We start from the raw sequence: 14,834 nt of genomic DNA, 5'->3' as shown, positions 1-14,834 counted from the left end.
GTGACACTGTGTGTGTGTGTGTGACACTGTGTGTGTGTGTGACACTGTGTGTGTGTGTGTGTGTGTGTGTGTGTGTGTGTGTGACACTGTGTGTGTGTGTGTGACACTGTGTGTGTGTGTGTGTGTGACACTGTGTGTGTGTGTGACACTGTGTGTGTGTGTGTGTGTGTGTGTGTGTGTGTGTGTCACTGTGTGTGTGTGTGTGTGTGTGTGTGTCACACTGTGTGTGTGTGTGTGTGTGTGACACTGTGTGTGTGTGTGTGTGTTACTGTGTGTGTGTGTGTGTGACACTGTGTGTGTGTGTGACACTGTGTGTGTGTGTGTGACACTGTGTGTGTGTGTGTGACACTGTGTGTGTGTGTGTGTGACACTGTGTGTGTGTGTGTGTGACACTGTGTGTGTGTGTGTACACTGTGTGTGTGTGTGTGTGACACTGTGTGTGTGTGTGTGTGACACTGTGTGTGTGTGGCTGTGTGACACTGTGTGTGAGACTGTGTGACACTGTGTGTGAGCTGTGTGAGACTGTGTGTGTGTGTGTGAGACTGTGTGTGTGTGTGAGACTGTGTGTGTGTGTGTGTGTGACACTGTGTGTGTGTGTGTGTGTGTGTGTGTTTTCCTGTCTGTGTGTGTGTGTGTGCACTGTCTGTGTGTGTGTGACACTGTCTGTGTGTGTGTGACACTGTCTGTGTGTGTGTGACACTGTCTGTGTGTGTGTGAGACTGTGTGTGTGTGTGTGTGTGTGTGACACTGTGTGTGTGACACTGTGTGTGAGACACTGTGTGTGAGACACTGTGTGTGTATATGTGTGTTCATTTACAATCCCAACCACATGGTCATAGGAGACTTGAGGTGACTTAAGTGAAGCCCGTTTTACAGTAGTTCTATTCCATGTTTTGTACAAAGCGTATAGGGGCCAGTAAAAATTCGGGCGAGTAGAACTAGTTTAACTCGCCCGACCAGACAAGTGAAAACAAACCGTGGCGTTGAGCCCTGGCTCTACTTTCGGTGCGTTAACGCCTTTCTCGTGTCTCTCGTGTCTCTCGTGCAGGCCAGCAAGCGCCTGGAGAGCGGGGAGATTTCCCAGGAGGACTTCCTGAACATGGCCCACCAGATCAAGCACTTCTTCCAGTATCAGGAGGAGAAGCAGCGCTCCGACAGCTGGGACGACTCGGGCGACTATCCCGCCAAGAAACTGCTGACGTCGCCGCCGCCGCCCCCCTCCTCCTCCTCCGCGGTGCCGCGGCCGCACGACGCCATGGACGCCGCGCAGCTGTCGTACTACGAACACAAGTCCAAACTGAGGAAGACGCAGGTGAACCGAGCGCGCGCCGCAGGAGAGGAGTGGGACGGGGAGGAGAGTTCGGAGGATGGCGAGGGAGAAGGGACGGGCGAGAAGACGGGCGGCGCCCGCAGTGCCGGACAACCGCCGACGCATAAATACAGCCAGGCGGCACGGGACAGGCAAGGTGAGATAAGGGTGATCTGGAAAAGGGAAACAAGTGATGACTAGTCTAGTAAAAGAACCGAGCTGTAATGTAACCATACAGGACTGATGTTCAGCAGCAGTTAGAGTCACTAGAAGTTCTGTTGTTGCTGCTGATAGACTCAGATTATTATTCTAAGTGTCTGACATCATTATGGGATGGATCCCTACAGAGGTAGACCTTTTAGTTAAAGAGTAAGATCCTTTTAGTTTAACATGAAACAGCCCCGAAATCACCATCACCAAACTCCACCAGACTCCATGTAAATAATCAGGACTTTTAGCGTGTATAGAGCCAGCATATCTCCACCAGACTCCATGTAAATAATCAGGACTTTTAGCGTGTATAGAGTCAGCATATCTCCACCAGACTCCATGTAAATAATCAGGACTTTTAGCGTGTATAGAGCCAGCATATCTCCACCAGACTCCATGTAAATAATCAGGACTTTTATCAGCGTAAAACACACTTCATTCAAAGAGGACAGAAACTAAATAAAACAATCAAAAGCAGTCTTGGTTCATCTTTCCACTGTTCCAACAATCACCACTCTGGTTTGGTTAATTCACCCATTTACATGTGGAGATATGCTGGCTCTATACACGCTAAAAGTCCTGATTATTTACATGGAGTCTGGTGGAGATATGCTGGCTCTATACACGCTAAAAGTCCTGATTATTTACATGGAGTCTGGTGGAGATATGCTGGCTCTATACACACTAAAAGTCCTGATTATTTACATGGAGTCTGGTGGAGATATGCTGGCACACACAGCTGTGAAATTTGCCTCAATACTTTTTCCTATTTAACTTTATTTTTCATGCAGAACACAAGAGAAAATAAGAGTTTACTTGCAAAACGTAATGATCTAAATAATAGTTTTTCTCTATTCTGTTTTTGTGATCATTGGGAGCTGAAATCATAATCACGATTTAAATTTCGATTAATTGCACAGCCCTACCTTAATTCTTAATTTCCCTACGCAGGCGAAAGGAGGAGTAAAGAGCACGAGGAGCCGCGGCCTCCGCTCGGCCCAATGATCGAAGAGTACAACCACGGCAAAGAGTTCCCCACGCTGAAATCTCTACCGGGCCTTCGCTTCAGGAGGAGAGCCGACCCCCGAGAGCCCAGTGAGTCCACCCTCCCCCGAACACATCCATGATGATATATAAACTTTAATTGTTTTAAACTGACCTGTGAAGCCATACCTGTTATCTGTCACCTGTCGTCTCTATCCACAGAGAGGTCAGAGGTCAGGTTCTGGAGCTGCGGGGTGTCAGGGTCTCGATCAGTGACACTTCAGCAGGGTTAGAGACTCTTCTAAAGAGATCACAGATTCTTACACATTTAGTTAGGAGTTTAACGCACACAGAGGACTGTAGAATGGGATTAGGGCTGCACAATATCATGGTTTTTATTCGCAATATCAACTTGCGCAATATTACACATTGCAAAAGGCTGCAACATATCGAAATACACACTTATGGCTAGGGCTGCTTGATTATGGGAAAAAATATAATCACGATTATTTCGGTCGATATTGAAATCACGATTACTCGTTGACTTCTGGAAAGATGTTGCAATTATTGAACTTTAAAAAAAGGTGGAAAAAGTTAAATAAATCAACAGTAAAAACGCATACAGCTGTGATCTTTGCCTTAATAATTTTCCTGTTGAAATTTTATTTTTTCATTCAGAACACGAGAGAAAATTAGTTTTCTTGCAGAACGTAGTGAGCTAAATAATAGTTTTTCTCGATTTATTCTGTTTTTGTGATCATTGGGAACTGAAATCATAATCACGATTAAATTTCAATTAATCGCACAGCCCTACTTATGGCGCTTTTCCGTTAATTTACCCATTTACATGTGGAGATATGCTGGCTCTATACACACTAAAAGTCCTGATTATTTACATGGAGTCTGGTGGAGATATGCTGGCTCTATACACGCTAAAAGTCCTGATTATTTACATGGAGTCTGGTGGAGATATGCTGGCTCTATACACGCTAAAAGTCCTGATTATTTACATACATACATATTTTTATGTCCGTTTCGGAGCGACAAAGAGAAAATATTTCAGTTGACCCATTCGAGTGGAACCGAAATAAGCAACCGAAATTTGCGTTCTAATCCGGTCCGATTCCTACCGGTTGCGTAGGTTTCAGTACCCAACCCTATTTATCACAAGTAATATCTTTTATCGCGAAATACAACTTTATATCGCATATTGCATGTTTTTTCCTCGTATGGTGCAGCCCTAAATGGGATCCAATATATCAGGAGATCACGAGAGTTGTAGTCGGTAATCATCAGCGAATTCAGCAGGATGTTGTGCAGATTCTTTTGTACATAATTGATGTGAATTTGAAATAGATTTTGGGTCTGAGGGAGGGAGGACACATGTGACTAGCTAGTGGGGAAGCAGGTAGATTTTACAATCCTTGATTTGCAGACACTTTGGTTGGGATTAAATTAGTTTATACACTTCGTCTCACTCCTTTTTCAGATGTAAACAGATCAAGTGTTCACAAGTGTATTAATATTAATTAATTGTCTTATTTATTTTGATTTGTTTTTATTTCTTCGTCCGCAGTTTTCTGTTCTTTACGTTATTTGAAATGAACACTTTCAATCAGTTCAATTTTAAACAGAAAAGTAGAAAAACTAATTTTGTTTTGAAGATTATTTTTTTGGGGCATTTTTAGGCCTTTATTGACAGGACAGCTGAAGACATGAAGAGACACAGAGACAGACACAGAGAGACACAGAGACACAGAGAGAGACACAGACACAGAGAGAGAGACGCAGAGAGAGACACAGAGAGAGACACAGACACAGAGAGAGAGACACAGAGAGAGACACAGACACAGAGAGACACAGACAGAGAGACACAGACACAGAGAGACACAGACACAGAGAGACACAGACACAGAGACAGACACAGAGACACAGACACAGAGAGACACAGACACAGAGAGACACAGACACAGAGAGACACAGACACAGAGACACACAGAGACACACAGACACACAGAGAGACACAGACACAGAGAGAGACAGAGACACAGAGAGAGACACAGACACAGAGAGAGAGACACAGAGACACAGAGAGAGACACAGAGAGAGAGAGACAGACAGAGACAGACACAGACACAGAGAGACACAGACAGAGACAGACAGAGACACAGAGCGACAGACACAGAGACACAGACAGAGACAGACACAGAGACACAGACACAGAGACACAGACAGAGACAGACACAGAGACACAGACACAGAGACACAGAGAGACAGACACAGAGAGACACAGACACAGAGAGACACAGACACAGAGAGACACAGACACAGAGAGAGACACAGACACAGAGAGAGACACAGACACAGAGACACAGACACAGAGACACAGACACAGAGAGACACAGAGACACAGAGACACAGACACAGAGAGAGACAGACACAGAGAGAGAGACACAGACACAGAGAGAGAGACACAGACACAGAGAGAGAGACACAGACACAGAGAGAGACAGACACAGAGAGAGACACAGAGAGAGACAGACACAGAGAGAGACAGACACAGAGACACAGAGAGAGACACAGAGAGAGACAGACACAGAGACACAGAGAGAGACAGACACAGAGACACAGACCGACACAGAGAGAGACACAGAGAGAGACACAGAGAGAGACACAGAGAGACACAGAGAGACAGACACAGAGAGACACAGACAGAGACAGACACAGAGAGAGACACAGACAGACACAGAGACACAGAGACAGACACAGAGAGACACAGAGAGACAGACACAGAGAGACAGAGACAGACACAGAGAGACAGAGACAGACACAGAGAGAGAGACAGAGACAGAGAGAGACACAGAGAGAGAGAGACACAGAGAGAGAGAGACACAGAGAGAGAGACAGAGAGAGACAGAGACACAGAGAGACAGACACAGAGAGAGACAGACACAGAGAGAGACAGACACAGAGAGAGACAGACACAGAGAGAGAGAGAGACACAGACACAGAGAGAGAGACACAGAGACAGACACAGAGAGACACAGACAGAGAGAGAGAGACACAGAGACAGACACAGAGAGACACAGACAGACACAGAGAGAGAGACACAGAGAGACACAGACAGACACAGAGAGAGAGACACAGAGAGACAGACAGACACAGAGAGAGAGACACAGAGAGACACAGACAGACACAGAGAGAGAGACACAGAGAGAGACACAGACACAGAGAGAGAGACACAGACACAGAGAGACAGAGAGAGAGACACAGAGAGACAGACACAGAGACACAGACACAGAGAGACACAGACAGACACAGAGAGAGAGACACAGAGAGAGAGACACAGAGACAGACAGACACAGAGAGAGAGACACAGAGACAGAGACACAGAGAGACAGACACAGAGAGAGAGACACAGAGAGAGAGACACAGAGAGACAGACACAGAGAGAGACACACAGAGAGAGACACAGAGAGAGAGACACAGAGAGAGACAAGAGAGAGACACAGAGAGACAGACACAGAGACAGACAGAGAGAGAGACACAGAGAGAGACACAGACACAGACAGACACAGACACAGACAGACACAGAGAGAGAGACACAGAGACAGAGAGAGACACAGACAGACACAGAGAGAGAGACACAGAGAGAGACACAGAGAGACAGACACAGAGAGAGAGACACAGAGAGACAGACACAGAGAGAGAGACACAGAGAGAGAGACACAGAGAGAGACACAGAGAGAGACACAGAGAGACAGACACAGAGAGAGAGACAGAGAGACAGACACAGAGAGACAGACACAGAGAGACACAGAGAGAGACACACAGAGAGACACAGACAGACACAGAGAGAGAGACACAGACACAGAGAGAGAGACACAGACACAGAGAGAGAGACACAGAGACAGAGCAGACAAACAGTCTGCTAAATTCTGCACATTTTCATTGTGGCTCACCGCTGAAAACTGTAAAAATAAATAATAAAAAAGAAAGAAAGATATATCCGCAGATTCCCCTTAAATCACGAGTGAATGTCTGGAGATGTTTCTGACGCTCAGAAATCTTCTTCATGTGTTTTTACGTCTCTGTGGTTTCCAGGCGAGCGAGAGTGGACCTCGCCGCTGACCGAGCGACAGCGCTTCGCCGAACGCGAGGTGCAGAAGAGCGGCTACGACGCGCCGCGCCGGTACGGCCCGCCTGGCGACCCACGGAGACCAGAAGGCCCGCCTCCTCCGCCACCCCCACCACCGCCGCCAGCGCTGCTCGCCGCCACCGGCGTCCACATGAACGCCCCGAGCCCGGCCGGCCTGGACGCCACGGCGCCCAGGATCGAGCGCGAGCGCCTGTCTCCCTTACACCAGAAGGACCTAGCGGAGCTCAGCCCGCGCTTCGAGAGCCCCAACAGCGAGCACTCGGACGACGGGCCCCTCAATCTGGACCCCCACGCCCCCCCTAACCACCCTCTGGCGCCGCCGAAATCCATCCTGAAGGCGCCGCCGCGCGGCGGACCGCTGACCTCCGTGAGACAGCACAGCGACTCGCCGGGACACACGCCGCCGCACGACGGCGCCGGACACCCCCCGCAGCAGCGGTACGACGGCCCGGCGCACATGGGCCCCTCCAGACCGAACCCACAGGGGGGGTGGTACGAGAACAGCCGCTACGATGACTCGCCGCGCTTCGAAGGGCCGCACCACCACCACCAGGGTCCCGGCAGGTTCAACAACGGCGGGGGCGGGGGCGGCGGGGGGAGCGGACCGCCTCATCACAGCATGCCAGAGAGGTTCGATGGCCCCCACATGTCCCACGGACCAATGGGACGCTTCGAAGGTCCGCCTCACCCTCAGGGCCCCGTGAGGTTCGACGGTCCCATCGGTGGGGGGCAGCAGCAGCCTCCCGTGAGATTTGAGGGCCCGGGACACTTTGATGGCCCCATGCAGCGCTTCGAGGGGCCGCGGCGCTTTGATAACAACATGGCCCCGGGCCCTGGATCCGGACCAATGGGCTTCCAGCAGCAGCAGCGGCCGATGCGCTTCGACGGTCCTCCAAACCAGATGGGCCCGATGCGGTTTGAGGGCCCCGGCCCGATGCGGTTTGAGTCCCCGGCCCAGCAGGGGGGCCCCAGGTTTGACCTCCCCAGCGTGCACCATCAGGGCGGGCCCCCGCTGTACGAGCAGGGCCCCATGAGGTTCCCGCCTCAACACAACCTGCAGCCGCCCATGAGGCCGATGGCCCCGCCCATGTACGAAAACCCCCTCCCCCCGCAGCAGAACTTCAACATGGGGGGGGGCCCCCAGTGCTTCCCGGAGCCGATGAACGCGCAGTTCCCCCCCGCGGGGCCCATGGCGTTCCCGGCTCAGCCCAACATGCAGCCGGGAGGGAACTTCAACATGCAGCCAGGCCCCGCCCCCTTCAGCCAGACAGGCCCCGCCCCCTTCAGCCAGACAGGCCCCGCCCCCTTCTACAACCCTGCTGCCCCCCCCGCGGTCAGCATGCAGCAGCCGGTGAGTCGCCGATCGGTCTGTCGGTCTGTCTCTCTGTGTGTGTGTCTGTCTCTGTGTGTGTGTGTGTGTGTGTGTGTGTGTGTGTCTCTGTGTGTGTGTGTGTGTGTGTGTGTGTGTGTGTGTGTCTGTCTCTGTGTGTGTGTGTCTCTGTGTGTGTCTGTCTCTGTGTGTGTGTGTGTGTGTGTGTGTTCTCTCTCTCTGTCTGTCTGTGTGTATGTTTCTCTGTCTGGTGTGTTTTGTGTGTGTGTGTCTGTCTCTCTGTGTGTGTGTGTGTGTGTGTGTGTGTGTGTGTGTGTGTGTGTGTGTGTGTCTCTCTCTCTGTCTCTCTGTGTCTGTTTCTGTCTGGTGTGTGTGTCTCTGTGTGTGTGTGTGTGTTCTGTGTGTGTGTGTCTCTGTGTGTGTGTGTGTGTGTGTGTGTCTGTCTGTGTGTGTGTCTGTCTGTGTGTGTGTGTGTGTGTGTGTGTGTGTGTCTTTCTCTCTGTGTGTGTGTGTCTCTGTGTGTGTGTCTGTCTCTGTGTGTGTGTGTGTGTGTGTGTGTGTGTGTGTGTGTGTGTGTGTGTGTGTGTGTGTGTCTGTCTCTCTGTGTGTGTGTGTGTGTCTCTCTCTCGGTCTGTCTGGTGTCTGTCTGTCTCTCTGTGTCTGTTTCTGTCTGGTGTGTGTGTCTCTATGTGTGTGTGTGTGTCTGTCTGTGTGTGTCTTTGTTGTCATGTTTTCACTGTTGGATTGTCCTTCCTAGGGACTGCAGATGTAAAAAAAAAAAAAAAGAAATCGCTCCAGTATTGTTCTAGGACTTAAATAATCTTAAACAGGTCTTAATTTTCCTACGTCCATGTAACGCGAGCTCTAATGCTCCTTCTTTTATTATTCCGTGGTGTTGTAGTTCTTTCTTTTGTAGTCCAAATATAACTCGCTGTATTAGGACTACAAATGAGACCAACATGCAGCTTATATTGCAGCCAATCAGCGTTCGTGTTATTGCTGCGAGTCTCTTTCTGATTGTACCACAGACTTAAAACTGATTTTATTCTTCAGCTTTGGGGATGGTGCAAGTTTAGCGTTACTTGGCTTGAAATTTAGGGCTTAGTTGATGTCGTGATAAAGGTCTTAAATTTAATACTTAATGGTCTTAAAAAGGTCTTTAAAAGTCTTACATTTGACTTGGTGAAACCTGCAGAAACCCTGTAAATGAAACTTTTTAAAAGTTTATAAATGTGACAGACAGAAGTAGAATAATGTTCCGTTAACAAAAAAACTTTATCATCAAACAAAATATTGAAATAACACGTTAAGAAATCCACAAAATATAAGTCAAATGTCATAAATAACATTAGTCCAGTGCCTGAAAATGTTAGTAAAATGTTGGTTAAATGTTGTGTGTGTGAACACAGTTTTAAAATGTCTTTCTGGTTGTTTGCAGGTCAACATGTTGGGGAACCTGAACCAGCCCTTCCTGCCTCAGAACCCCGTGCCTTTTGGACAGCAGAGTAAGACAATCCTCCTAATTTAAACCCAAACACACCACACACGAAGAGTTTCTAAAGGCGCTGACGCACCAGGCCGATAATCTGATTGGTGGAGAGCTAACCCGGAAACTGAGCGTGACTAGAGCCTCTCAAAATCTGACGAAAATCTTTTAAACTGACCTTCAGTGTTGGGGAAAAGTTCACTTTCTACATGAACTAGTTCAAAGTTCAGTTCACAAATTGGGTGTTTTTCCCGCTACATATGAAGGCCTGTTTACGGTGTGTTTTAGCCCTGGTTTTGGCCTGGAAGGCTCTGTAGAAATCTGGCGCCCTATTGGACGAAGTTAAACTGAGCGTGGTGTTCAGACACCAGAATGAAGGAGTTCACGGTAACGTTCATCAGGCGGTAATACGGTAATAGTTCAGTTCACGTTCCCCCCCCCCCCAAAATATGAACGAGTTAATGAACTATCGTTCAATGAACGTGTTCAGGCACAACACTGCTGACCTTTGTTGATCTGAAATGAAGACAGATTCAGCAACTGCACGGCCTATTTCTCTCCAAATGTTTTCAGAAACACGTTTCGGTGAACTATTTTAGTCCAATATGAGATGGTATTCTGATCTTCGGTGTGCTCTGAGGAACTTTTGGACCAACTCGGGGAGACTGATCAGTCACGCTGGCTTTACTGCCGTCTGGTCGGTGTGTCAGGGCTACGGCTGCTCGATTATGGAAAAAAAATATATATAATCACGATTATTTCGGTCAATATTGAAATCACGATGGTTTAACACGATTGCTCGTTGACTTCTGGGAAGATGTTGCAATTATTGAACTTAAAAAAACAGTAGGAAAAGTTACATAAATACACAAAAAAACACATACCACTGTGAACTTTGCCTCAATACTTGTCCTATTTTAAACTTAATTTTTTCATTCAGAACACGAGAGAAAATAAGAGTTTTCTTGCAAAACGTAATGAGCTAAATAATGTTTTTTCTTGATTATTCTGTTTTTGTGATCATTGGGAGCCGAAATCATAATCACGATTACATTTTGATTAATTGCACAGCCCTAGTCAGGGCCTTGACTCGTCTGTCTGTCTGTGTCCTGTTGGTGTGTCAGGGCCTTGACTCGTCTCTGTTGGTGTGTCAGGGCCTTGACTCGTCTCTGTTGGTGTGTCAGGGCCTTGACTCGTCTCTGTTGGTGCGTGGCGGACGCCTTCGCGTCTCTGTTGGTGCGTCAGGGCCTTGCTCGTCTCTGTTGGTGTCAGGCGCTTGACTCGTCTCTTGGCCCGTCAGGGCGCTGACTCGTCTCTGTTGGTGCGTCAGGGCCTTGACTCGTCTCTGTTGGTGCGTCAGGGCCTTGACTCGTCTCTGTTGGTGCGTCAGGGCCTTGACTCGTCTCTGTTGGTGTGTCAGGGCCTTGACTCGTCTCTGTTGGTGCGTCAGGGCCTTGACTCGTCTCTGTTGGTGCGTCAGGGCCTTGACTCGTCTCTGTTGGTGCGTCAGGGCCTTGACTCGTCTCTGTTGGTGCGTCAGGGCCTTGACTCGTCTCTGTTGGTGTGTCAGGGCCTTGACTCCGTCTGTCTGTCGTGTTGTAACTCAAACGTGTCGCCCGTGAAGAGTTTCTAACGGTTGTGTTTGTGTCCGTGCAGCTCTGCAGGTCGCTCCTCCCGAGAACCACTTCGGTCAGGTTGACGTCAACGACCTGCTGTCCAAACTCATCTCCAACGGCATCATCAAGCCCTCGCAGCCCGACGTGGTGCCGACCGCCACCACCGGTCAGTCCACCGTCACTTATTAAGCTTCCTTTATCGTCTCTTAGCGCCGAGGTCACACGTAGTTTAAGAGTCACAAAAGGTAGTGAAGTACGTACAGTTCTCCACATGATGATACCTTATCTCTCTGAGCTTCCTGCTCTGTTAGCAGAGGACACACACACACACACAGAGACACACACACAGAGACACACACACACACACACACAGAGACACACACACACACACAGAGGAGACACACACACAGACACACAGACAGAGAGACACATACACACAGAGAGACACATACACACAGAGAGACACATACACACAGAGAGACACATACACACAGAGAGACACATACACACAGAGAGACACATACACACAGAGAGACACATACACACAGAGAGACACATACACACAGAGAGACACATACACACAGAGAGACCTGCACTGACAGAGACACATACACACAGAGAGACACATACACACAGAGAGACACACACACGGAGAGACATGCACTGACAGAGAGACACACACACAGAGAGACACACAGAGACACATACACACAGAGAGACATGCACACAGAGAGACATGCACACAGAGAGACACACACACAGGAGAGACATGCACTGACAGAGAGACACACACACAGAGAGACATGCACTGACAGAGAGACACACACACAGAGAGACACACACAGAGAGAGAGACATACACACAGAGACACATACACAGAGAGAGAGACATACACAGAGAGACACATACACACACAGAGACATGCACTGACAGAGAGACACACACAGAGAGACACACACAGAGAGAGAGACATACACACAGAGACACATACACAGAGAGAGACATACACAGAGAGACACATACACACACAGAGACACACACACACAGAGACACACACACAGAGAGACACATACACAGAGAGAGATACATACACAGAGAGACACACACACACAGAGACACACACACACAGAGACACACAGAGACACACACACAGAGAGACACATACACACAGAGAGACATACACAGAGAGACACATACACACACAGAGACACACACACAGAGAGACATGCACAGACAGAGAGACACATACACACACAGAGACATGCACTGACAGAGAGACACACACACAGAGAGACATGTACTGACAGAGAGACACACACACAGAGAGACACATACACACACACAGACATGCACTGACAGAGAGACACACACACAGAGAGACATGTACTGACAGAGAGACACAGACACACACAGAGAGACACATACACACACAGAGACATGCACTGACAGAGAGACACAGACACCCACACAGAGAGACACATATACACACACAGAGACATGCACTGACAGAGAGACACACACACAGAGAGACACATACACACACACAGACATGCACTGACAGAGAGACACACACACACACACAGAGAGACACATATACACACACAGAGACATGCACTGACAGAGAGACACACACACACAGAGAGACACATACACACAGAGAGACATGCACTGACAGAGACACATACACACACAGAGACATGCACTGACAGAGAGACGCACACACAGAGAGACGCACACACAGAGAGACACATACACAGAGAGACACATACACAGAGAGATACATACACAGAGAGACACACACACAGAGAGACACATACAGAGAGACGCATACACACACACACAGACATGCACTGACAGAGACACACACACAGAGAGACATGCACTGACAGAGACACACACACAGAGAGACATGCACTGACAGAGACACACACACAGAGAGACACATACACACACACAGAGACATGCACTGACAGAGACACACACACAGAGAGACATGCACTGACAGAGACACACACACAGAGAGACATGCACTGACAGAGAGACACACACAGAGAGACATGCACTGACAGAGAGACACACACAGAGAGACATGCACTGACAGAGAGACACACACAGAGAGACATGCACTGACAGAGACACACACACAGAGAGACATGCACTGACAGAGACACACACAGAGAGACATGCACTGACAGAGAGACACACACACACACAGAGAGACATGCACTGACAGAGACACACACACATAGAGACCTGCACTGACAGAGAGACACATACACAGAGAGAGACATACACACACAGAGACATACACACACAGAGACACACACAGAGAGACACATACACACACAGAGAGACACACAGTCACACACAGAGACACTCAGAGACCCACACACCAGACCTTTTTTAATCCTATGCTATTAGCAGCTATAATACCGAATGGCTCCAACATAGCTTGTCCTACCACACCACTGGTTCAGGCTGTAGGACTGTAGCTCACTGGTTGGGTCTGTGGTGCAGCGGAGATTTCAGCCCCAGCCCCGGCTTAACGAGGCTGCTCAGTACATGGTTGTTTTATCCGTTTGGTTAAATATTGACCGTTTTATTCTCCCAGAGCCGACGTCGGCGCCTACAGCCGCGCCGCCTCCGGTGGAGGAGGAGGAAGAGGAGGCCGAGCTGGAGGAGGAAGACGATTTCCCCGACTTAACAGGCTTCAACGTCGACGACATGAAACAGTGAGTGTGTGTGTCTGTCTGTCTCTCTGTGTGTGTGTGTGTGTCTCTCTCTGTGTGTGTGTGTGTGTGTCTCTCTCTCTCTGTGTGTGTGTCTCTGTGTGTGTCTCTCTGTGTGTCTCTCTCTCTCTGTGTGTGTGTGTCTCTCTCTGTGTCTCTCTCTCTTTGTGTGTCTCTCTCTCTCTCTCTGTGTGTCTGTCTGTCTGTGTGTGTGTGTGTGTGTGTGTGTGTGTGTGTGTGTGTGTGTGTGTGTGTGTGTGTGTGTGTCTCTCTCTCTGTGTTGTCTCTGTGTGTGTGTGTGTGTCTCTCTCTGTGTGGGGGTGTATGTTTCTCTCTCTCTGTGTGTCTGTCTCTCTGTGGGTGTGTGTGTGTGTGTGTCTCTCTCTTTCTCTCTCTCTGTGGGCGGGTGTGTGTGTGTGTCTCTCTTTCTCTCTGTGGGTGTGTGTGTGTGTGTGTGTCTCTCTCTCTCTGTGTCTGTCTCTCTGTGGGTGTGTCTCTCTCTCTCTGTGTGTCTCTCTCTTTCTCTGTGGGCGGGTGTGTGTGTATCTCTCTCTCCCTCGTTGTGTGTGTGTGTGTGTGTGTGTGTGTGTGTGTGTGTGTGTCTCCCTCGTGTGTGTGTGTGTGTGTGTGTGTGTGTGTGTCTCTCTCCCTCGTTGTCTGTGTGTGTGTGTGTGAGACAAACTTAAACTATTTCCTAATTTCCCTCATATTATTTCGCCTCCCCCCCCTCCTCCTCCTTCCAGGCGCTACGAGAGCGTGGTGACCCGACTGTACTCGGGGAACCAGTGCTGCCTGTGCAGCATGAGGTTCACCACCACCCAGACCGACCTGTATGCTGACCACCTGGACTGGCACTTCAGACAGAACCACGCCGGCAAAGTCGCCAGCAAGAAGATCACACATCGGCGCTGGTACTACGGCCTCACGGTGAGAACACGGTTTCTACGTCGGTAGTTCTTAAAGAGGAGCAGCCAGCACCCTGGATGTCTGAGTGACTGATGGGAACAACAA

At 49.1% G+C, this 14,834-nt stretch overlaps 1 protein-coding gene across 2 annotated transcripts in view; it reads left to right on the top strand.

Moving 5' to 3' along the window:
• pcf11 (PCF11 cleavage and polyadenylation factor subunit) overlaps positions 1–14,834 on the top strand; it is a gene marked incomplete at its 3' end in the record, with an annotated part of 40,995 nt that overhangs the window by 21,583 nt on the left and 4,578 nt on the right. The window contains 8 exon segments of one of the 2 annotated variants that reach the window (XM_039777231.1): positions 1,049–1,466; positions 2,471–2,614; positions 2,726–2,791; positions 6,608–8,013; positions 9,431–9,497; positions 11,135–11,260; positions 13,706–13,826; positions 14,567–14,750. In XM_039777231.1, coding sequence (XP_039633165.1) covers positions 1,049–1,466; positions 2,471–2,614; positions 2,726–2,791; positions 6,608–8,013; positions 9,431–9,497; positions 11,135–11,260; positions 13,706–13,826; positions 14,567–14,750 — 2,532 coding nt within the window. 2 annotated transcript variants of the gene reach the window in all.

Source organism: Perca fluviatilis, chromosome 16 (assembly GCF_010015445.1).
Source record: "Perca fluviatilis chromosome 16, GENO_Pfluv_1.0, whole genome shotgun sequence".
Lineage (NCBI taxonomy): Eukaryota > Metazoa > Chordata > Actinopteri > Perciformes > Percidae > Perca > Perca fluviatilis.
This window is presented reverse-complemented; position numbering and strand designations above follow the sequence as displayed.